Here is a 23,156-nt window from a genome sequence, read left to right as displayed (position 1 = left end):
GTAACTGCAACTTTTGGAGGTACTTCTTAGCCTCATGCAAAACTGGCTTCGCTGCACTCCCCTCCATTTTTTGAGGTAGGTACGTAAGTTCATAGCACATCTAAACACGTTCTGCCATACGCCGAAGTACATTTCAAGTTTTCATCCTGTCTCCACAGTGGAAAGCAACTACCTCTTTCAACCGACGTCCCCCCTTTTCGATTTCAGGAAGCAAACATCTTCTCGGCAACTTCTCGCAAGGAGGCTACTTCTATCGCAAGCCACCAAAGCAAGGCTTGCTGGGCAAGCAGTGAGAGAAGAGGAAATACCCAGTGCCCTTCTGTTAAATTACTCTGGCCAGCTCCAAAGCGGACAGCCAAATCATATGGGGCAAGAGAGAATATGACGCCACTACCTGGTTACTACTCTCCGCGTTCCTAGGCTGGCAAATGCGAATTTGCGCCACCGAGCCCGGTGCGCAAGGAGTTACAGTGGCGTTTATATTTATTTCACAACTGTGCACAAGTGAGGGAAAATCGCATGGCTACCCTTACACAGAGCCAAATTATTCAGTAACCTGAAGAAGAGTAGGATGGGCGACGTTTGTTCTTCGTAACATCGGAAGCCTGCTTTCTGTTTCGAGCTGACTGGGCCACGCAGTAAAAAAGTTGAAGAGGGTAGAAAGGGAAAATGCAGCATCTGGGAAGGTTGGCAAGGCTAACAAAGTTTAGCATAGGGGACATATTAATCTGCTGCCTACGACATGATTTCAAAAAAACTGTACCTTAAGGAGATGCGGTCAGCGCTTGACATATCCACAACATACATAGGAAAATAGACTGCTATATATACTTGTTCATTTAAAAATGCAATTTTTCAGCAGGTGCTTGTTTAAAAAAATATCTCTTCTTATTTGTTCCCTTTCCTTTGAAGTATTTACAGTACATCACGCTGCCTGAACAGACACCTCTTCTACGGCTGGCTTATGCAACAGGCACACAGAAGTTGCTTAAACAGCTATTTTTTTTCTTTTTTAAAAAGCCTTTCTTCTACACATTAAAGCCGTAACGCCTTGACAATGTAAAAAACTAAAAGTTTTTAAAACTAATAAACAGCAACAAACCCTTTCATAGAACAGCGGCTCTTGTGCAATGCATGGAACAGGAGGCTAAATCGCTCATAGTTCACTGCAGGAAAAAGTCAAAAAGGTATTCCAGCGGCTTCTTTCTGCAACTCAGACTTACTCAGCAACGGCTTGCAGGGCCACGAAACGCTTCTGCAGCTGAGCCTCGACTTTGTAAGGCTGCCATGTTTTGAGCAGTCCTTGTGCTGCCACAGCACTGGGCAGTTGTATGACATAAAAGCTATCGCCAGGAACCATCAGCAATCTTCTCTCATCCTGATTGGTGCTTTTGTGTTTCTCTGATACACTTACATTATCCTTAAAAAAAACAAAACAACCCACAACTTTAAGTCTCTCACAGAATTGCGTAACTGCACACACCTAAAGAAATGTTCATCTACGCAAAGGAGCACACCGTTCCAAGGTACGTGCAACGTAGCCTCATCTGGTATAATATCACCTCATACGACAGGCCAAAGTGGACAAAGGTAACAGGGGGAGGAACCAAAATAAGGGGAAGCGAAGAGAGGAATCCATGCGCTGGTAAATCCATTGTTAAGTGCAAACATTTGCTCTCTTTCAAAGTGGTGCAGCTGGGAGCACAAAGTCTTCTGGTATCTGTGCTACCAGAAACTCGGCAAGACAACTGCTGCTGAAGAACACAGTCCTGTATATAGCTCCTTAGGAGTAAGTCTCATTGGTCAATAGCAATCCACAGGTAAGCAGGCACACGATTGCAACCTAAATCGCCACGTCTCCACCCAATCTTCTTATCTTTCCACAGCTCCCCTGTTTGACATCATCATTTCACTCCCCCTGCAGTTGTTTTATTAGGCAAAACCATGGTGATGCTTACTGATCACGTTGAGCTATTCTGCTTCAAAAAAAGAAAAAAAAGAAGGGGAAGAAAGCAATTCCTTTGCTATCAAAGTGCTTTTCATCAATGCATCGCGCTAGTATTCCCGATGAAGAAACTAAGCCGCATCCTTCGCCATCATGCGCGAGGTTGGGTGGGATGATTTTGCTGCCGTCTCCGAATGGGTGCGGGATGAGCAACGATCTGCAAACTCCCGAAGAACAGGACACATTTGCTGTGCGTGTCGACATGTCCCTTTGGGCGAATTCCAGCATGTTCACCCACCCATGCTCTCCCTTATCAGATCCACTCTCAGAGCAAGATCCCTGAAGGAGGGTCTCAGGCTGGCGATGTTGTTCCAGCACTCCGTCATGATGGCATAGACCTTGTCAAGAAAGAAAACACCAGTATGAGATGAGCAGAAATGGTTGTGCGAAACCTGGCAGCAATCCCAGGCCAGCACCTTTCTTCCATACCGTATGCAAATCCCCTCTCTTCACGGTTTCCACCATATACTACATCATCATCATCATCATCATCATCATCATCATAATTTATTATTTATACCCTGCTCATCTGGCTGAGTTTCCCCAGCCACTCTGGGTGGCTCCCAATCGAGTGTTAAAAACAATACAGCATTATATAGTAAAAACTTCCCTAAACAGGGCTGCCTTCAGATGTCTTTTAAAAATAGGATAGCTGCTTATTTCCTTGACATCTGATGGGAGGGCGTTCCACAGGGCGGGTGCCACCACAGAGAAAGCCCTCGGTGCTGGATCTCATAGAATTTATAATAATAATAAAATAATAATAATAAATTTTTATTTATTCCCGCCCTTCCCAGCCAAAAACCGGGCTCAGGGCGGCTAACACTAATTAAAATCACAGCAAAAACATAAACACAATCAATTTAAAGTAACAGATTAAAATACAAATTTTAAAAATTCAATATTAAAACTGCAGTCTCATTTTCAAATAACCCACCAATAAAAGAATGAAGCATAAGTATCAAACAGAAACCAACCCAAAGGCCAGGTGGAACAGCTCCGTCTTGCAGGCCCTGCGGAAAGATGCCAAATCCCGCAGGGCCCTGGTCTCTTGTGATAGACTGTTCCACCAAGTCGGGGCCAATACCACCCTATACCCGGAGGTCTCAGGGCAGTTCACAGAAAAGATAACAATATATAAAATCAAAATGAAAACAATAACCCAATTAACACCCACCCACCCTGCAATAAAGAGCCACATTTTAAAAGGGTATAGGATGTCAATCAGGCAATAGGATGTTAACCAAAGGCCTGGTTAAAAAGGAACGTTTTTGCCTGGCGCCTAAAGGTGTATAATGAGGGCACCAGGCGAACCTCCCTAGGGAGAGCATTCCACAGACGGGGAGCCACTGCAGAGAAGGCCCCGTTCTCATGTTGCCACCCTCCAGACCTCTTGTGGAAGAGGCACGCAATGTTTCATTACAGCTCTTTCGAAACTGCTTTTATTTTATTTTATTTTCTTGAAAGGATTCTTGCAGTTTCCTTGATTTTGTTCCTAGATTCCAGTGTAGGCCAGCCGTAACAAAAGGACAATGATAGGCAGGGTCGTTGTAGAGCTAATGAAACATCCACTGTATAGCCAAGATTTATGTGGAACATATACTTCACCAAGGATGTGGCTCCTGGTGATTGGTCGTTTGGTTTTTCTGGGCAATAATCCAAGAGGAATTTGTTCATTTACAAGTAAGGGACCCCTGACCATTAGGTCCAGTCATGTCCGACTCTGGGGTTGCGGTGCTCATCTCGCGTTACTGGCTGAGGGAGCCGGAGTACAGCTTCCGGGTCATGTGGCCAACATGACTAAGCAGCTTCTGGCGAACCAGAGCAGCGCATGGACATGCCCTTTACCTTCCCGCTGGAGCGGTCCCTATTTATCTACTTGCACTTTGACGTGCATTCGAACTGCTAGGTGGGCAGGAGCTGGGACCGAGCAACAGCAGCTCACCCTGTCACGGGGATTCGAACCGCTGACCTTCTGATCAGCAAGCCTAGGCTCAGTGGTTTAACCCACAGCGTCACCCGCGTAAATTTACAAGTAGCTGTTTGCAAAAGCAAGCTTTGTAAACTGGAAGTAACTAATGGATTCTAGATGGCATTGCACTTCCACACTGCCTTTCTTGTTTCTAAAAAAACTAAGTTGCTCATGAATGAGAAAGCCCAAGTTTTTGGTTTTACAACGAAACTTTTTGAAGCATGGGAAAACTGCCCACGCTACTAGGCTTCCAGGTAAACACGGGAGCAAGTGTTCTGCTATGGTTGTCTCTACCACAGGAACAATTCAGAGGCACCACCAAGACTGACAGTTACAGAAAGTGAGAGAAAAGCATGATAAAACGACACATTCAGCTACCTCATCCGGGCACCCGTCAGGTCTGAGCAGCCTCCCGTTATTCTTCAACAGCTCTATCAAATGGAACACAATCATCTGGTTCTGCTTATCATTCCCAATCATGCGCATGAACTCCTGAAATAAAATAAAAAATCCAAGTTGAATTTCCGTTAAGGTTAATGACATCAAAGCATCAAAGAATGACCCAGTTTCATAGGAGGTGCTATGCAGAAGGCACACTAGTCTTTGTTGGAGAAGGTCGGCGGTTCGAATCCCCGCGACGGGGTGAGCTCCCGTTGCTCGGTCCCTGCTCCTGCCAACCTAGCTGTTCGAAAGCACATCAAAGTGCAAGTAGATAAATAGGTACCGCTCCGGCGGGAAGGTAAACGCCGTTTCCGTGCATCACTCTGGTTCGCCAGAAGCGGCTTAGTCATGCTGGCCACGTGAACCAGAAGCTGTATGCCGGCTCCCTCAGCCAGTAACGCAAGACGAGCGCCGCAACCCCAGAGTCAGACACGACTGGACCTAGCGCTCAGGGGTCCTTTTACCTTTACCTTAATTGACGATTTAGCTGTTATGCACTAAGTGGCTAACTTGTTTTAGGCTGCTGGTAACCTGAGAGTGGGCTACAAAAGCATATAAATAACTGTAACTTCAGACGGCCCTAAAAGGCAGAAACAAACATTTGCAGGGAAAACGAGAACCCTGCAGTATTTTGTGATGATCATCAGCTTGGAGGGAGCAGATTGTGCTCCTCAGCTGACCGCGGATCAGCAGGAAAGAAGAGGGAAAGTGACAGATTCCTGCTGTTGACCTGTCCATAGAGGAAAAGAGAACTTTGTTTCTCCCAAGGGCAGCTTGCTGTGTTTCTGCGCCGCACAGGGAGAAACAGGACTCCCTTTCTCCAAATGCCGCAGAGAAGCCAAGGGAGGGAGGTGTTAACTCCTAACCACTTTGACTCAACAAAATATGGCCTAGTAGGGGCAAAAGGTTGCCCCACCCTCTCCTAAAGGGGATAGTCATAGCCCTAGACCAAGTATACACATGTAGGTTATCTACGAACCGCTGGGGGGCTTTTGTTCTTGTCTATATATGTGAAGAGTTCATAGAGGACCACACCAAAGCTCCACATATCAGAAGCCACGGAAAACTTGTTGTCCGTCAGTGATTCTGGAGCATACCTGTAACATAAGAAGCCCAGGGGGTGGGGGGGGGGAGAGATAGGGGACAGGAGGTAAAATAAACCAGATCTATAAAACAAAAACAATTTAACACATTATACCCTTATCAGGTCAATTCTATGTCCAGGGAGGCTGTCTACCAGCTCCATCTGGTATGCCGGCTGAGACCCTACCTCCCTGCGCATTGTCTCGCTAGAGTGGTACATGCTCTGGTTATCTCCCGCTTGGACTACTGCAATGCACTCGACGTGGGGATACCTTTGAAAGTGACTTGAAAGCTACAACTAATCGAGAATGTGGCTGCCAGACTGGTGACTGGGAGCGGCCGCCAAGACCATATAACACAGGTCCTGAAATTGGCTCTACATTGGCTCCCAGTATGTTTCCAAGCACAATTCAAAGTGTTGGTGCTGAGCTTTAAAGTCCTAAACAGCTCGGCTCTGTATACCCAAAGGAGCATCTCCACCTCTCTTGTTCAGCCCGAGGGCCGGAAGAAGTGAAGTTACAGGGAACGAGGCAGAGGGCTTTCTCGGTAGTGGCGCCTGCCCTGTGGAATGCCCTCCCATCGGAAGTCAAGGAGATAAACAACTATATGACTTTTAGAAGACATATGAAGGTAGCCCTGTTCAGGAAAGTTTTTTTTTTAAATAAAAATTTATTGGATTTTCCAAATTAAACCAATTACAAATTCCCACACCCCATACAAAACAACACAATACACCCAATACACAGAAAACAACACAGTTACTTAAAGTTCAGGAAAGTTTTTGATGTCTGATGTTTTATTATGTTTTTATATGTGTTGGAAGCTGCCCAGAGTGGCTGGGGTAATAATAATAATAATAATAATAATAATAATAATAATAATAATAATAATAATGATAGTTATGGGTAGGTAGCCATGTTGGTCTGCCGTAGTCGAAACGAAATATTTTTTTTTCTTCCAGTAGCACCTTAGAGACCAACTAAGTTTGTTCTTGGTATGAGCTTTCGTTTGCATGCACACTTCTTCAGATACACTGAAACAGAAGTCACCAGACCCTTATATATAGTGAGAGAGTGGGGAGGGGTATTACTCAGAAGGGTGGTGGGAATGGGTGATCAGCTGACAGGTGTTGAAAACCTGTTGACGACTGTTAACGACTGCAATTGGACTTACAGGAAAAAGAATGGCGTGAGATGGCTAAAAATGGCTTTATCATGCATAATGAGATAAGAATCCATTGTCTCTATTCAGACCAGGTCTCTCCATGATTTTAAGTTTGGTAATAAGTTGGAATTCAGCAACTTCTCTTTCCAGTCTATTTCTGAAATTCTTTTGTATTAAGACAGCTACTTTGAGATCTTGTATAGAATGTCCTGGGAGATTGAAGTGTTCTCCTACTGGTTTCTCTGTCTTTTGATTCCTGATGTCAGATTTATGTCCATTTATCCTTTGGTGTAGGGTTTGGCCACACCTATCAATCACCCATTCCCACCACCCTTCTGAGTAATACCCCTCCTCACTCTCTCACTATATAAAAGGGTCTGGTGACTTCTGTTTAAGTATATCTGAAGAAGTGTGCATGCATATGAAAGCTCATACCAATAACAAACTTAGTTGGTCTTTAAGGTGCTACTGGAAGGATTTTTTAAACTGATAATAATAATAATAATACTCTAGATTAAGTTTTAGATGCATTGCTTTATTATATTCCAAGGGCCAAAGAATTTATGCAGTATTGCATTTCCCCCAAATCATTTGCCTTGTAATCAAGCAGAGAGAGAAACATACCAAAATATGGGACTCTCTCCTGGTTCCTTGACTTTGTAGTATTCTTTGTCCTGAGGCAAAACTTTTGTCAAGCCAAAGTCTCCAATTTTAACTCTGTTTTCATTCTCCACCAAGATATTCCGTGTTGCTAGATCTCTGTGAACATATCTTTTTGAACCCAGATACTCCATACCCTGTGCGTACACAAACGGTGTTATGAAATCAGTGTTCATAGGTTTAATAAACAATGGAGGCAGAAGAGATGATGAGACATGTAATTAACGCCTGGCTGTCAGAATTCCCCCAAACCTTTATGAACACCCCGCTTATCAACATAATCCTATGCTATTAGGAAACAATTAACAGACAGGGAGGAATAAGGCAGCAGGTGTTTCTAAAGTTCACCATACCTCTACCAAACTGTGACCCAAGTACCACTAGATGCCACCATTGTGTCTGCTGCAAAGCAATTGTGCAGAACGCTGAGCTGACCAGCAGCGTTCTTGACCTTGCTTCACACAGCACTGACATTACAGACACACAGCTATCCTTTTGACCCCGAGAATAACCTCATCTATTTCATTGCTGCTTAGTCCCAGAAATTCTAAGTCTTCTCTCTCAGATCCAAACATTTCTTTTACGTGTGTGTCTTTACATGACTCTCCTGTTTTGCATCAACGGGGTTGGTTCCCTGCGAAATTGTTCCATTTCTTTATTCCTCCCACGTTTATTTCTGAGAACTTCGCCTCGTGCATTGCACAAAGCTTGGCCAAGAAATGCGCTGTGTGCCAGAGCAAAGGCTTGTTTATGTGACGGCTAAGCAGGCAAAAGGGGAGCTCTGGAGCACAACATCTGCGGCATAAAACCGCTGTCACCTCTACGGCGTTTGCTGCCTGGCACGAGCAAGTGGAAGAGAAGAGGCAGCAGTTGTGTTTTAGATTATCTCCAAGTTCCCTCCAACTTTATGGTTCTATGACCCTGCACTGTACTGGGAAGAAGAAATGCACACAATCTGCCTGAGCGTTTATAGAGTTTGTGGCAAACAGCTCTGGTTCTCACGCCACTTGCTCCCAGCGCAGACTTTGGTAGAGTTCGAGATACCAGTAAAACATATTACCTTACATATCTGAGAAGCATAATGCAGCAGTTTCTTATGATCCAACCTGTCCTTGTGCTTCTGGAGATAGTCTCGCAAACTTCCGTGGGGCAAGTACTCCATTATCAATTTCAGATTTCTCCGGCCTTTCCAAACACGTGACGAAAGGAAAAAAAGATTCAAAATTATGCTTTACAGAGCTTCCTTCATATAGCACGTTATAAGCAAAAGGCACAGACCATCTGCAGCATATATGTAGTGGAACATTCCATTATGGTATTCTTTTGCCAAAAATCTAAATTAGTTAAGCTTGTTGTTTTCCAACTGCGTAGAAAGAAACCCCGAACAATGTGAAACAGCTAGTTACATGAGGAAGAGGTGCTTGATGAGTAGTAAGCAGAGTTACAAGCTGCTACTTTAACACGGGCAACACTAAAAGATAAAGTCCAAAAAAAATGATATCCCAAAATGGCTACCCTGGTAAATGCATTTCTGGAATGAAATGCAGTGGTATAGCAAGGGTTGATAGTGCCCGGGGCTGCATGGAGTGAAATGGAAGGAGTACGCATGCACATTCAACTGCCTAAAAGTGTCCGTGTCACCCAGGTGATTGCAGTCACAGAGATTAAAAAAGAAGAGTTGTTCCATTGTTGGGAGCGATCACTTCCTGGTTTGCATGGAGAACATGTTTTAAACGGAGCCCAGCCAATGGGAGCGCACAGCTGTATTGAAGCAGCACCCAGTGTTACAATTTTGTGCCCCTAACAATTTTGTGCCCGGGGCAACTATCCCTGTGACCCCCACCATGACGAGATGTGACCACTATTGTGTCAGTACCGTGTGTCTGGCCACATTCGCATCATATATTTAAAGCCCTATGATATGACTTTAAACCACCATGGCTTCTCCCAAAGGATTATGGGAGCTGTATCTCGTTAAGGGTGCTGCAAGTTGTTAGGAGGCCCCTATTCCCCTCACAGAGCTACGATTTCCAAAATTCCCTGTGAAGAGGGATTTTGACTGTTAAAACCATACAGGGAAATGCAGCCCAGGAAGGCTGTTGTTGCTGTAGTTAGGGCACAGCATGCTAACAGACAAATGCTGGAATAAAAGCTAAGGTTTAAACGAGGAAGGGTGCAATGACATTTACTGAAACCACATCTCGTTTAGTTCATGTTTTGGAAATCGTTCCAAGTACCTGCTAATAATTGCAGAGACTCTGACAGTGTGATTGTGGTTGCTCTTTAAAATGTGAACAGGAAAGGTCACACTCTAATTTAAAGAGAGACTGTTTGGACATCTGTACGCACTGATTCACGCTAATGGGGAACATCTGATAAGTTATCAAAGGACTGCTAGCTTTGGTTTAACAAATAACATTAGAAAGCGCATGTACCGGCACTGTAGCACACGCCTTTGTACTTCACAATGTTGTCATGTTGCAGAGATTTAAGAATTTCGATTTCTCTTTCGAAGTCTCGCAGGTGTTCTTCAGTGCTGTGCTGAAGCTTTTTAACAGCCACCACTTCCCCTGTGTTGTCCTGCAGCGGGTCATACCTGCACATCTCCACACTGCCAAAATTCCCCTGCAAGCAATATGAATAGAAACATTTATATATATCAAGCCCGGGGGGCGGGGCGAGGCAGGGGAGGAACCCAGCATTATTGTTTTGACAGCTGATTATATTTATTTTTAGGACCCACCCAACTCGTCCTATAGATGTAACCTGCCCTGGGACTTGATGGGCGACAAAATCCTAGAAACAATTAAAAGAAAATACAACGGGTTGTTTCCGTTAGGAAATTCCATTCCACCTTAAATTGCAGACATGGAACTGTTGCGTGTCGCATGTTTGTTTACACACCAGCACAGATTGCTGGGAACATCCGTTGTGTATAGCTTTTGCTTTTGCAGACATGGAACTGTTGCGTGTCACATGTTTGTTTACACACCAGCACAGATTGCTGGGAACATCCGTTGTGTATAGCTTTTGCTTTTGCAGACATGGAACTGTTGCGTGTCACATGTTTGTTTGCACACCAGCACAGATTGCTGGGAACATCCGTTGTGTATAGCTTTTGCTTTTGCAGACATGGAACTGTTGCGTGTCACATGTTTGTTTGCACACCAGCACAGATTGCTGGGAACATCCGTTGTGTATAGCTTTTGCTTTTGCAGACATGGAACTGTTGCGTGTCACATGTTTGTTTGCACACCAGCACAGATTGCTGGGAACATCCGTTGTGTATAGCTTTTGCTTTTGCAGACATGGAACTGTTGCGTGTCACATGTTTGTTTATACACCAGCACAGATTGCTGGGAACGTTGTGTATAGCTTTTGCAGACATGGAACTGTTGCGTGTCACATGTTTGTTTGCACACCAGCACAGATTGCTGGGAACACCTGTTGTGTATAGCTTTTGCTTTTGAGACTCTCTGAGGATACAAAGGAGAGCTGACATTTTTTTTCCTCTGTCCTGATTTATGTTCAATAAATCTGCTTGTAGATATGCCTTCACAAGCCTCTCTCGCCACTTCTGTTGCGCCGCACGCTCTGAGAATATAGTGAGCCCAGGCTTTTGAAGACTGGGTCACTGATTTAATGTTGCACCAGCAGGTCGGCCGACAGTTTCCCCAGTGCCACACAGCACAATTCATGCCTGCATAATGAGTGATCCACCTGGTGACACAGCTAGGAATTGGGATCCCACTAATCACTCAATAAATGTCCTGTTTTCACCACCAACTTGGGACTTTCGTAACACTCCAAGTCTAAGATTATTAAGAGTGCACAAAAACAGTTAAACAACAACAACAACATCTCCTGAAGATGAAGGAGGACAAGCCAACTTCACCCATAAGACTTCAGGGGCAGAACTGCATATATATTCAAATAAAGGGAAACAGAATTGCACATTTAAGAACAGGGACAGGAAAGGAACAGGCACTGCCAAGACCTAAGGCATCCGAAAGCTGCATGAGCCAAAGGAAAAGTATTCCTGCACTTGGTTATGTTTTGACCGCTCAGGGCTGTAAAGGAAACAGATCTGAAGGTGTGATGTACAAGCAACAACCTACACCAAAAAGGCTCACGGATAAAGGAGGCAGGTTGAACACAAAGGAAGCCCCTAAATTCCCTGCTCTCCTCACATCCAATGATTAACTGCAAAAGAGAAAGGTGACAAAGAAGGAAGCAGCGAAAGGAGGAGGAAATAGGAAGGGGTGTGGGTTCAAGGGACAAAACCTGAAGGTAAACCAAAAAAGAGCTGGTTTAAAGTTAAGAGGAAAGATTAAAATTTAGGGACAAAGGAGATATGGTGTGCACAACAGAGGCTGCCACCATATCTTGTCATTCTTCACCTTAAAGAAGAATGCAAGCCTTCTGATAAGAGGGAGGCAAAACATTTTGGGATGGAGGCAGCAATTCCATACTGCTGTTAGGACTCCGCTACATTAATCAAAAAACCGTGTTTTGAATTAGTTATAAACATGCAACACCAGATGGCGCCAGAGACCAGGAATTTTATATACACAATTTTCTGTAGGGTTCTTTTTCTTTTGTTATAACAATCTAATTTCTGACTTATTTAGAGCGTTTCCCCCACCACCATCCTTAGAAGAGGAACAGAACAGGATATTTCTGAACTATCACCCTGCCCAAAAAGCTGCACAGATAGGGAGCAGATCAAAAAACAGTTGCTCATTCAAAAAGCTGAAACCACTCTGAAAAAAATACATACTGAAGGGCAGTCTCTGCATCTGTTAAAACAAGCACTTCCAAAAATGCTATGCAAAGTATTTCAAATTGGCCATGTTTTTCCACTCTATATCTTATTTGTTTCTAACGGTATGGCATATCCTTGCAATAAGACATCCCATCTTCTTACCTTGCCAAGTTGCTGCAAAAATTTCAGGTGCCTCTCTTCAAAATAAGTCGGGTCCCTGCCTTCGAAAGCCCCGGAAAACCCAAGAGCTCCAATTCTCATATTTGGTAACATGTCACTTTCTTTCAATAGTTCGTAATCTTGAAGAAAACACACAAACACACAAAGAAAATATTATGTTCAGCCTGGCTCCCCTACAGACCATCATCATCAGCAGACAAATTAACTTGTGCAGCTCTAGAAAATATGAAAATGCTATCTTAATTTTCAGTCATAAAATACTGTCCTGCGTGGGAAGATAATAGTAAAGGTAAAAGTACCCCTGACCTGACGACTCTGGGGTTTCACGCTCATCTCGTTCTATAAGCCGAGGGAGACAGCATTTGTCCACAGACAGCTTCCGGATCAGGTGGCCAGCATGACTAAGCCGCTTCTGGCAAAACCAGAGCAGTGTACAGAAATGCAGTTTACCTTCCTGCCGGAGCGGTACCTATTTATCTACTTGCCCTTTGACGTGCTTTCGAACTGCTAGGTTGGCAGGAGCTGGGACCGAGCAACGGGAGCTCACCCTGTTGCGGGGATTGGAACCGCCGACCTTCTGATCGGCAAGCCCAAGAGGCTCTGTGGTTTAGACCACAGCGCCATCCGTGTCCCATGGGAAGATAATAGAAGCAGCCTAATCCCTAGTGCATTTCAAAACTTCCCACTCATGGTTCATTTGCTCATTAACTCTACAAGCACAAACAAATTTTGATACAAGAAGAAAAGTTATGTGTGCAACTCGCATATATCTGCAGACAGACATGTTCTATAGCAGTGGTGTGGAATTTCCTGGTGTGGAATTAACACCACCAAGCCAGATGTTGGCCCATCCAATCTTTGGTCAACCATGCTCACCTTTCCCAAGCCTCTGAGGTCATACAACATCAGAGGTGGGGAAGTTCAAGCTGGGGGAAAAAATCAAAGCTGTATAATGTTCAAAATGGCCCTGATTGGTTTAACACAACTTTTAATTATTATTATTTTTAAGTACTATGGATCTACAGCCTTGCATTTTCCCTTCCCCAACACACACCAGTTTAAAATGTTGGGTTAAATTGGAGAATATTTATTAATAGGCTTCACTTGCTGTACGGCAATATGAAGAGAGATTTATCCATGAAGTAAAACGTTTCAGATAAATAATACATTACATTCATGTAGCTTTTTACAGAGTTCATAGTGTTTTCACATACATCAACTCTATAAAGTGAGCCCAGTGCTGATATTCCCATATTGCAGATGGGCGCTGAAGCTACAAAAGCGGTGACTTGCTTGACAGAGCTCGTGACAGATTAAGGAGCTGGAGCAGGGATTTCTCGATCCATCGTTCTGCCTGAGGTCCAGCTCTGAGGTCCTTCTGGCGGCTCCCTCACTGCAAGTAGTGAGGTTACAAGGAACCAGGCAGATGGCCTTCTTGGTGGTGGCGCCCGCCCTGTGGAACACCCTTCCACCAGATGTCAAGGATAAACAACTATCTGACATTTAGAAGAAATCTGAAGGTAGCCCTGTTTAGGGAAGTTTTTAATGTTTGATGTTTTATCGTGTTTTTAATATTCTGTTGGGAACCGCCCAGAGTGGATGGGGTATGTATGTAATTTATTATTATTATTATTATTATTATTATTATTATTATTATTATTATTATTACTCGATCCATAGATCAGGCTCTTAGCCACTAGGCCACACCAGGTCTTATGAACACAGTCGGAGCAACAGCCTTCTCCCCTGCAACAGTTTGCCTATGCCAACTGTTTTGTGACTACAACTCCCATCATCCCTAGCTAACAGGACCAGTGGTCAGGGATGATGGGAATTGTAGTCCCAAAACAGCTGGCGGGCCAAGTTTGGCCATTACTGGCCTATGCAGTGGATTCTACTCCAACTGCAGATCAGAAAACATATTGCACCTCCCACCAAAACTTAGTTACCTCTTCTCCATCAACATACCTGGAGCGAACAAACTGTTAAGGTCACGTATAACCGCTCTAAAAGAGGGTCTGAAGTCTGGCTCATAATCCATGCAGTTGTTTATAAGATTTGCTAGTTCTGTCCAATTAGGAGCAGGAAGTTGATGCCTATCCTCATAAAACTGTAATTTCTAGAATTCGAAGAAATGACAGTGATTTAGGACAATTCTGAGTAGTTTTTTTTGGGGGGGGGGAGAAAAGAGATACTTTCAACAGCAAAGGAGATTCTTTTACATGCCCAAGCAAACATCAAATACAACACTTCTTTTGTCTCCCACACAAACAACTTCGGTTTAAGAGATGGGGAGGGGTTCCCTCGTACACAAAATTGTGCTGGTTTTCAAACCATAAATAAAGTTGGAGTTCTTATTACAAAACACACTGAAATAAATATAATTAAGAACTCTGGCCAGAAGTTTCAACCAAAAAGATGCGTTTACTCATAAGTAAATACAAATATAGTGTTAATCCTGTTAAGAATTACAGTCTTAAATGAAAAAAATAGTTTCACATTGAAAAATCTCTTGAAAGTCTTTTAGAAATTGATGCAAGGGCTTCTACGATGCGTGTCAGATGTATAATGAGACAACTGGAGACCAGGGAGACCAGGACAGGGCCCCGTTTCGGCGTAGATGCCTTCCTCAGCTGGCAATATCAAATAATATTAGATAGCACGGAGTAATCTGAGGAATTACCAGCTGAGGAAGGCATCTACGCCGAAACGGGGCCCTGTCCTGGTCTCCCTGGTCTCCAGTTGTCTCATTATACATCTGACATGCATCGTAGAAGCCCTTGCATCAATTTCTAAAAGACTTTCAAGAGATTTTTCAATGTGAAACTATTTTTTTCATTTAAGACTGTAATTCTTAACAGGGTTTTCAAACTATACCATAAAATACAAGGTTTCACTATCAGGTGACATGTTGCGCCTGCCACATGGTGCGTATCCTTTGTGCCACGTGACTTTAAATCACAGCGTGTCTGAATCACCACCAAGGAATTGCCAGGCAAGTGTACTTCCACTACAGAGGCCCCAATCTATTTGGGACAACCTCCAGACTTACTCTCTGTTTCCCAGAAGAGAAAGAGGAACAGAAGGAGATTGCCAAAAACTACCGTTATATACTCGAGTATAAGCCGACCCTAATATAAGCCGAGGCACCTAATTCTCCTACAAAAACCTGGGAGAGCTTATTGACTCGAATATAAGCCAGTTCACCTTTGCCACTGTGGAGGAGGAGGAGGAACGAGCAGCTCGAAAGCAGCCCTTTGGGCTGCTCCTTCCTCTTCCTCCTTTGCCGCTGTGGAGCTCACCCCGTTGCGGGCATTCAAACCGCCATTCTTCTGATCGGCAAGCCCTAGGGCTCTGTGGTTTAACCCACAGTGCAATGTTCCCTTGTGTTACACAGAGAAGGCTGGGATCTTGTCCTGTTTAAGCAGGAGCCAGGGAAAGTGAGCACCTGTGGGGTTTTAATACTTCCTTAACTGATAGGCTTTCTGCCTTCCGGGGTCTAAAGTTTGCATTTATGCGAACAGTTCAGGAATGGAACAAGCTGCCTGGGGAGAGTAAAGAACCGCCATTCTTGCACATTTCTTAAGGTATGGTTGACTGGGGTGAGCGGGCGACGGCGGCACGAGCAGAGAGAAAGGGCTTCTTTCTCGCCACCCCCCACCGCCCGCTTCACTTGAGTATAAGCCAAGGGCAGCTTTTTCAGCACAAAAAATGTGCTGAAAAACTCGGCTTATACTCGAGTATATACAGTAATTACAGGCTTTATCCAATCGTTGCTTCTGGGGAAAAGACTATTGCTTACAAGTTCCCCTGTAGTTTAAATAAACCTGCCTAGCAGGCTAAGAAATCTTTCCTAAAGCTTAAACCCGGTGAGGGGCAGAATCACATGTGGAAGTTGCTTCCAAATACTTTAACAGTGGCTTATGCCCATCGCTGCACAGCATGTTCACCAATACAAAGATGTTCAACTTCACATGGTACTTACTCTTTGAGAATCCAGCGCACTAAGAGGCTTGTCTCCCCCACTGCAGATTTCCCACAGAGTGGTTCCAAAACTCCACTTGTCCGTTGCCAAACTCAGCTGTTTTGGATTTTCGATACATTCAGGTGGAACCCATGGTATTCTCTCAAGGAGAACTGGACAATCATGGAAAAAACAAGGCAATTTTGCTACTAGGATGAATCAGAAAGCATCTGATTTTTTTTTCCTGGTAGGATGTTTTAATTGCTGCTCAATTATATTAGGTAATCTCTGAGGACCTCTGGTGCAAATGTGGTCTATAAATATCTTTAGGGCTTGTAAATGACAACAAACAAGCAAACAAACTTGAAGCTCCATGTCTGTGGGCTTTAAGAAATATTTTAGAAATTCTCGCATGTAGACTTAAGCATAGGAGGCATGAGCTAAAGCATGTAAACACACAGAGAGGTTTTGATTCTCTTGGTTCCTTCAGATAAAAATCCTAATCCCAAGGAATTCAATTTGTAAGGAAAAAGAGACAGGGTATCTCACGTAACTCTTCAGGTGAGGCAAAAATGCTTTAAATCCAACAAATGGATCAGGGGCAGTTTGTGTGGTGTCTTCAAGGTGGACTCATCCTGCTGGCTGGGTCTGATGGGAGCTGGAGCTCAGCATCATATAAAATACATTGCACTGGCTACTCCTGAACCAGATTCATCTTTTTTCAGAGTGTTAAATGGGGATTCTCAGTGGGTGAAAGACTAAAATTGGCTACGACTCTTGAAGCCTGATGGGTCTATTCTGCTGGGTTTTCCATTTCCAGCAGTGTTTTCACATACTGGTTTCAATAGAATATGCATGCTCATTTTTTGCAGTAGGTATGCCCGCTGGCATGGAAATAGTTTTAAGTAGCAAAATGATGCCGGCAACAGAAAAAAAACAAAAGCACGCCCCACACTTGAGGGAGTTTCATGGCTTCCCAAACAAGACCAGCAGGTACCTCAGTGAATTAAAGTTTAAGCGCAATGAGAGGAGGAGATAATCACCCAATGACATTTTCAAGGTAGCAGGTGAACTGCTGAAACGGATGAGTCAGAGACTTACTGTCTTTCGGCAAAACTGTAATGCTGATACCAGGATCGCTGAGCTTGATAAAAGGAAGGTTCCCGGATTTCCTATCTTCTTCTCTGATAAGCAAGATGTTTTTTGCACATACGTTCCCATGAACAAGGTTTTTATCTTCCTGATAAAAGGCAAAGAAGCATTGCTTATTTTCCCTCCTGAGCACAGATCAACCGCCAACTTCCTTAACTGCATTTCTGGCTGGCACATTTTTACATGAGCAAATACTTTGAGAAGTGGACATAAGAAGGAACTGAGATGCAGCTTTAAATGGCTAATTTACACAGTAGAGTGCCTGGCTTGAACTTAGTGGCAGAGGTCCAGCACTTCATTAAATGCAGTGAAGAGGAGCATGGCAAAATTCACCACCGAGGCCCTAATCTATCTGGGACAAACTCCACACTTACTCTCTGTTTCCCAGAAGAGAAAGAAGAGCAGAAGGAGATTATAAAAAAACTAATTACAGGCTTTATCCAATCGTTGCTTCTGGGGAAAAGCTATTATTTACACAAGTCTGCTTTACTCCTGCTCCCCCCCCCCAAGGTAAAGCAGGAGTTTCCTGCATTTGTTTAACAGCACAACTCAGATCATAGTCTACCACACATAAGACACCAGATTTTTAAAGGAGTGAGCGTGAAAACAAGACGTGTGTGCAAGCTGTCTGGATCCTACAAACAGAAACACCAATGAATATGTCTAAAAATCTTCGCCAATATCACGAAGAAGAAGAAGAAGAAGAAGAAGAAGAAGAAGAAGAGGAGGAGGAGGAGTTTGGATTTGATATCCCGCTTTATCACTACCCGAAGGAGTCTCAAAGCAGCTAACATTCTCCTTTCCCTTCCTCCCCCACAACAAACACTCTGTGAGGTGAGTGGGGCTGAGAGACTTCAGAGAAGTGTGACTAGCCCCAGGTCACCCAGCAGCTGCATGTGGAGGAGCGGGGAATCAAACCCGGTTCACCAGATTACGAGTCTTCCGCTCTTAACCACTACACCACACTGGCTCTTCTCAATCCGGCACGCAGACGGTCTGGGAATCAGCGTGTTTTTACATGAGTAGAATGTGACCTTTTATTTAAAATGCATCTATGGGTTATTTGTGGGGCATAGGAATTCGTTTTTTGTTTTTCCCCCTTCAAAATATAGAGATATTTCCTATTCTAACTAATTCAAGAGAAGAAGAAGAAGAGGAGGAGGAGTAGTAGTTTGGATCGGGAGTCTCAAACAGCTAACATTCTCCTTTCCCTTCTTCCCCCACAACAAACACTCTGTGAGGTGAGTGAGGCTGAGAGACTTCAAAGAAGTGTGACTAGCCCAAGGTCACCCAGCAGCTGCATGTGGAGGAGCGGAGACGCGAACCCGGTTCACCAGATTATGAGTCCACCGCTCTTAACCACTACACCACACTGGCTCTCTACCACACTAGGGGTAGGGGGGAGTGAATCCCTGACCTTCAGCATTTTGCTAGGGGGAAATGTAAGATACTTACGAAAAAATGCATTGCCATTGCCAGCTGCTTTGCAACTTCCAGCTTCCACAAGATGTTTATAGAATTTTTATTCTTCTTCAAATAAGTATCCAATGACCCAAATTTTACATATTCCTGTACCAGAATATCTAATTTGAAATATAGATACAGACAATAATTAATAATAATAATAATAATAATAATAATAATGATGATGATGATGATGATGATGAATGGAATTTTAAGCCAGCCTTGCTTTCCAGTCACAATTCCTTCCAGCCACATTTGGAAAAATCTGTTTCATCCCTGCAGACTGCTGCGTGCTGCAAATTATGGAACTGACACTCTTGTTTCCTCAGCAAAATTAACGCTGAGCCATTCTTGGGACTCAGACTACAGATTGTAGAATTTTTTTTTCTAGCTTTCACCCCAATCACAAATTGCTTAAACGTCAACAAACTTAACAACACAACTTTGTTCAGATATAGAGAGAATGCAACCACAGAAAAAGCAGCGCCATGAAGTGAAAGGTAAGATTCTGGTGTAAAACTTTGCTCCAGAGAAGCAGACACGGAGCAATGGATTCAAACTACAAGAAAGAAGATTCCACCTAAACATTAGGAAGAACTTCCTGACAGTGAGAGCTGTTCGACAGTGGAATTTGCTGCCAAGGAGTGTGGTGGAGTCTCCTTCTTTAGAGGTCTTTAAGCGGAGGCTTGACAGCCATCTGTCAGGAATGCTTTGATGGTGTTTCCTGCTTGGCAGGGGGTTGGACTGGATGGCCCTTGGGGTCTCTTCCAACTCGTCTCACAGCAACACTATGCTGGGGGTTAGTCTGAGAGATGGCGATTGTCCCAAACTTTGTGGTTCAGTGGGGATTTGTACCTCTCCCCATCCCCACACACAGTCCAACTCTAGGATTGTATGATTACACCAACCTAGGGCATTTCTATCTCTCATTGTTTCGCACTGACACTTGTAGTTCCTTGCCAGACAACATGTACCTGATAAGAAGGCAAATGTGTTCGGAAATAGCTATTTGCATACAGGGAGGTAATAACAGAACTCCAATTGGGGCACACAAAGCAGTTAATTGGCTTTACTCACTTTCTTCTCCGTAGACACAAACTCCATAATTTAATACCAAGTGCTTGTAGGAAAGCTGGCTCATCATGCTTGCTGCTTCGTAGAAAGACTGCAAGAGATAGGGAACAATAATTAGCAGAGCGAACCCTAACGGGAACTGTTTGGAATAAAATTTAATTAAAAACCGCCTGCACTTTCACATAACTTCAGCTCCCCAACTTCCGCTACGATACTGTGTCATTAATTTGGTGCTGTTGTTCTCCGCAGGCCTGTTTTTAATCATTGTTTCTCACAACGCCTAACTGCTTTAATAGTGATTCATGTCAATTTACTGGCAGTAGGAAAATCCCCCATGAGGACACAAGGACTCTTACATCTGCCCACAGCGGGGGGGGGGGGGTGATGACGGTGCTAGTTTTCAATGCATGTAACAATGCATGACAGTTCCAACCGATGAGTAACTGGCAAGCACTTAATTTTCAAAAGACTGAAATCAGAGGGAGCTTCTATCAGCTGGATCATTCAATAAGATGGACCTCACATTACACAGAGACACTGTGAAAATGCCCATGTTTATCTCACGAACATCTGACTGTGTGAAACAGCAATTATCCCAGACAGGGCCAGATTTAGGTTTGATGAGGCCCTAAGCTACTGAAAGTAATGGGGCCCTTTATGTGCCCAGCTGTCCTTTGTCAACAAGAAATTGTTGCTGTTTTTTGTGTTGAATATATGCTATATGGCAATTTATGGACCTAATAGGTATCTAAAGCCATTTGCACATAACAAAGAGGAGCCTACACAAAACACTGTTGCTGTACAGGTATGTAGGTTTTATTTTATTTGTTTTTTTATCTTATATTTTGGAAATGTACATCCAGGTTTTTTCCCCTTTAATTTTTTTTGGGGGCCCCCAAGACAGTGGGGCCCTGAGCTATAGCTTGTTTAGCTTATACGTAAATCAGGCACTGATCCCAGATCAGTATAAAACTTTATTAGATTGATCGCTGTTCACAGAATTAGTGTAGTAGCAGCAATCTCAGAAACTAACTCTACCCCTTTGCAAAAGTGAAATGGCCCTAGTTATCAGCAAGGAGCACTTCTTTGAAACAAGCCTGAATGCTACAAGAGCTTGTGGCTCAGGCAGTAGAGCATGGGACTCTAAATCTCAGGTTCGTGGGTTCAAGACCCACATTGGGCAAAAGATTCCTGCATTGCAGGGGGTTGGACTAGATGACCCTCGTGACCCCATTCCAACTCTACAATTCCGTAATTGCAATTGATCTATAATTGGAAGAAATTAATATTGTAGGAAGTCTTCAGACATTTAGGACAAAACCTTGTGAAGATCAAAATGTAATTTAGGGCAGGGCATGAATTTCTTTATCAAGTAGAGGTAAATCCTGCGACATATTTTCATTAATATTTTCAGTTAATATTTTCATTAAACTGTTTGACTTAGGCAGTTCACGGGAGGAAGGATAAAGGAACTGCCATTTGGGAGAAATCCTACTTTCTGGCCATTAGAAATCCTGTTGTCTCTCCTCCAGAGTTTCAGATTTCCCTCAACAAGGGAAAGACATGGTAGAGCGAAAAGATGGAAGGCCAATTTACTGATGAAAATGCCATTCTAGACACATTTAATTTAATTATTTATTCACTAAGCTCACAAATCCAATGTGTTGAGGCACTTCACCCCCTTCACCAAGGGTGTAAAAAGTGTACAGTGGTGCCCCGCTAGACGAAAATAATTCGTTCTGCGAAACTTTTCGTCTAGCGGGTTTTTCGTCTAGCGAAGCGGCAATGACACCAACGGTTTCTTCAAGGTCTGGACTTTTCTTTGGTAACGGTGAAACGGGAAGTTTGAAGCTAGCCACCCGTCGGGAGAACACACCCACATGTTGGAGGGATTCTGAATAACCTTCCCCAACATTGTGAGGATGGACCTACGCGTCTGATAGACATTTGCTATACCATCTTCATCATTATATTGAACATTATATGGCACTTTGTATTTTTGCACTTTGTAATTGCACTTTGTACTAGCACTTTGATAATTTAAAGCATATATAGGTTTGCCTTTGATGAAATATTTATAAATGCCCTTTGCATTATGATATTGTCAGTTTAGTTTCATATTTATGCAATTCTTCCAGTGATATACACGGTTTTGTATTTTTTCTGAGGTACAGATACTGTGACTGTCTGTTGTTGTTTCTGCTGGGTGACCTTGGGCTAGTCACACTTCTCTGAAGTCTCTCAGCCCCACTCACCTCACAGAGTGTTTGTTGTGGGGGAGGAAGGGAAAGGAGAATGTTAGCCGTTTTGAGACTCCTTCGGGTAGTGATAAAGCGGGATATCAAATCCAAACTCTTCTTCTTCGTCATCATCATCATCTTAAAAATTAAAGCTGCGATCCCATATTTGCTGAACTCTGCATTCCTGCTCTGCTGAGATACCCCTGCATATGAACTATTAAGTATATTACCCAAGGAGTACGAATACAAACCTCAGAATAATTCCTGTGCACTTTATCCAGGACTTTGAGCAGCACTTCGGTCTGATGCAGCTTGCCATAGTCGCCCACTTCTTTCCTCACACCTTTGAAAATTTTAGTGAAGGTGCCCTGGCCCAGGCTTTCGTTCTAAAAAACAACAACCCAGAAATATAAAGAGGGAAGTGTGTGTGGAGGGAGTAAATCGCCTGCAAAATCCCCTCACGCCGATTTTAAACAAAAGCATACCTAGTTTCAAGACTAATACAGGAGCTGTGTCAGCTGAAAGGAAACAATTATAATGTAAAAACAGTTTAGCTTAATAACTGAATGGATCAAATGCTTCATTTAATTGCATATTCCGTGAGAGAGGCTTTGAGACCAATCCTTTGTGCGTTCACACAAATGGAAGCACAACTGAGTTCAGAGAAATTATTTCCATTTGACTGCACAAACTTCCTTTGAAGCTATCCGTGATTTGCCCTGCAAGCAACCACCTTGAACGGTGTCGCTGGAAGGCAAAAGTGATTTCTCTGAGGGTGAGTGGACTGACTAGGGTGGGCTAGAGGCTTCTCATTTTCCCTCCTGGGGAGAGAGCCCAAAGTGATCCTACACGAAGTCATGGTGGGTGGGTGTGAGTTACACCAAGGGAGGTTCTTTTGCTGTTAGACAAGGAATTTTTTTTTGTTATTTGTGAGTTTCTCTAATTGCGTTGGCAGCCAGGAAATCAAGCACCAGATTTGTGGCTGAATTCCA

At 43.5% G+C, this 23,156-nt stretch overlaps 1 protein-coding gene across 1 annotated transcript in view; it reads right to left on the bottom strand.

Annotated features, from left to right (window-relative positions):
* Positions 1 to 1,988: 1,988 nt before the first annotated feature.
* Positions 1,989 to 23,156, bottom strand: part of JAK2 (Janus kinase 2) — an 89,285-nt gene continuing 68,117 nt past the window's right edge. The window contains exons 13-25 of the mRNA XM_033172784.1: positions 22,416 to 22,550; positions 19,928 to 20,015; positions 18,842 to 18,969; positions 17,336 to 17,474; positions 16,256 to 16,407; positions 14,239 to 14,389; positions 12,253 to 12,389; positions 9,761 to 9,950; positions 8,386 to 8,510; positions 7,290 to 7,462; positions 5,398 to 5,515; positions 4,356 to 4,469; positions 1,989 to 2,343 (exon numbers count right to left, since the gene is read on the bottom strand). Coding sequence (XP_033028675.1) covers positions 2,236 to 2,343; positions 4,356 to 4,469; positions 5,398 to 5,515; positions 7,290 to 7,462; positions 8,386 to 8,510; positions 9,761 to 9,950; positions 12,253 to 12,389; positions 14,239 to 14,389; positions 16,256 to 16,407; positions 17,336 to 17,474; positions 18,842 to 18,969; positions 19,928 to 20,015; positions 22,416 to 22,550 — 1,758 coding nt within the window. The 3' untranslated portion in view covers positions 1,989 to 2,235. The remainder of the gene's footprint in view (positions 2,344 to 4,355; positions 4,470 to 5,397; positions 5,516 to 7,289; positions 7,463 to 8,385; positions 8,511 to 9,760; positions 9,951 to 12,252; positions 12,390 to 14,238; positions 14,390 to 16,255; positions 16,408 to 17,335; positions 17,475 to 18,841; positions 18,970 to 19,927; positions 20,016 to 22,415; positions 22,551 to 23,156) is intronic.

The sequence above is a fragment of the Lacerta agilis genome, chromosome 16 (genome assembly GCF_009819535.1).
Source record: "Lacerta agilis isolate rLacAgi1 chromosome 16, rLacAgi1.pri, whole genome shotgun sequence".
NCBI classification, from domain to species: Eukaryota; Metazoa; Chordata; class Lepidosauria; order Squamata; family Lacertidae; genus Lacerta; species Lacerta agilis.
This window is presented reverse-complemented; position numbering and strand designations above follow the sequence as displayed.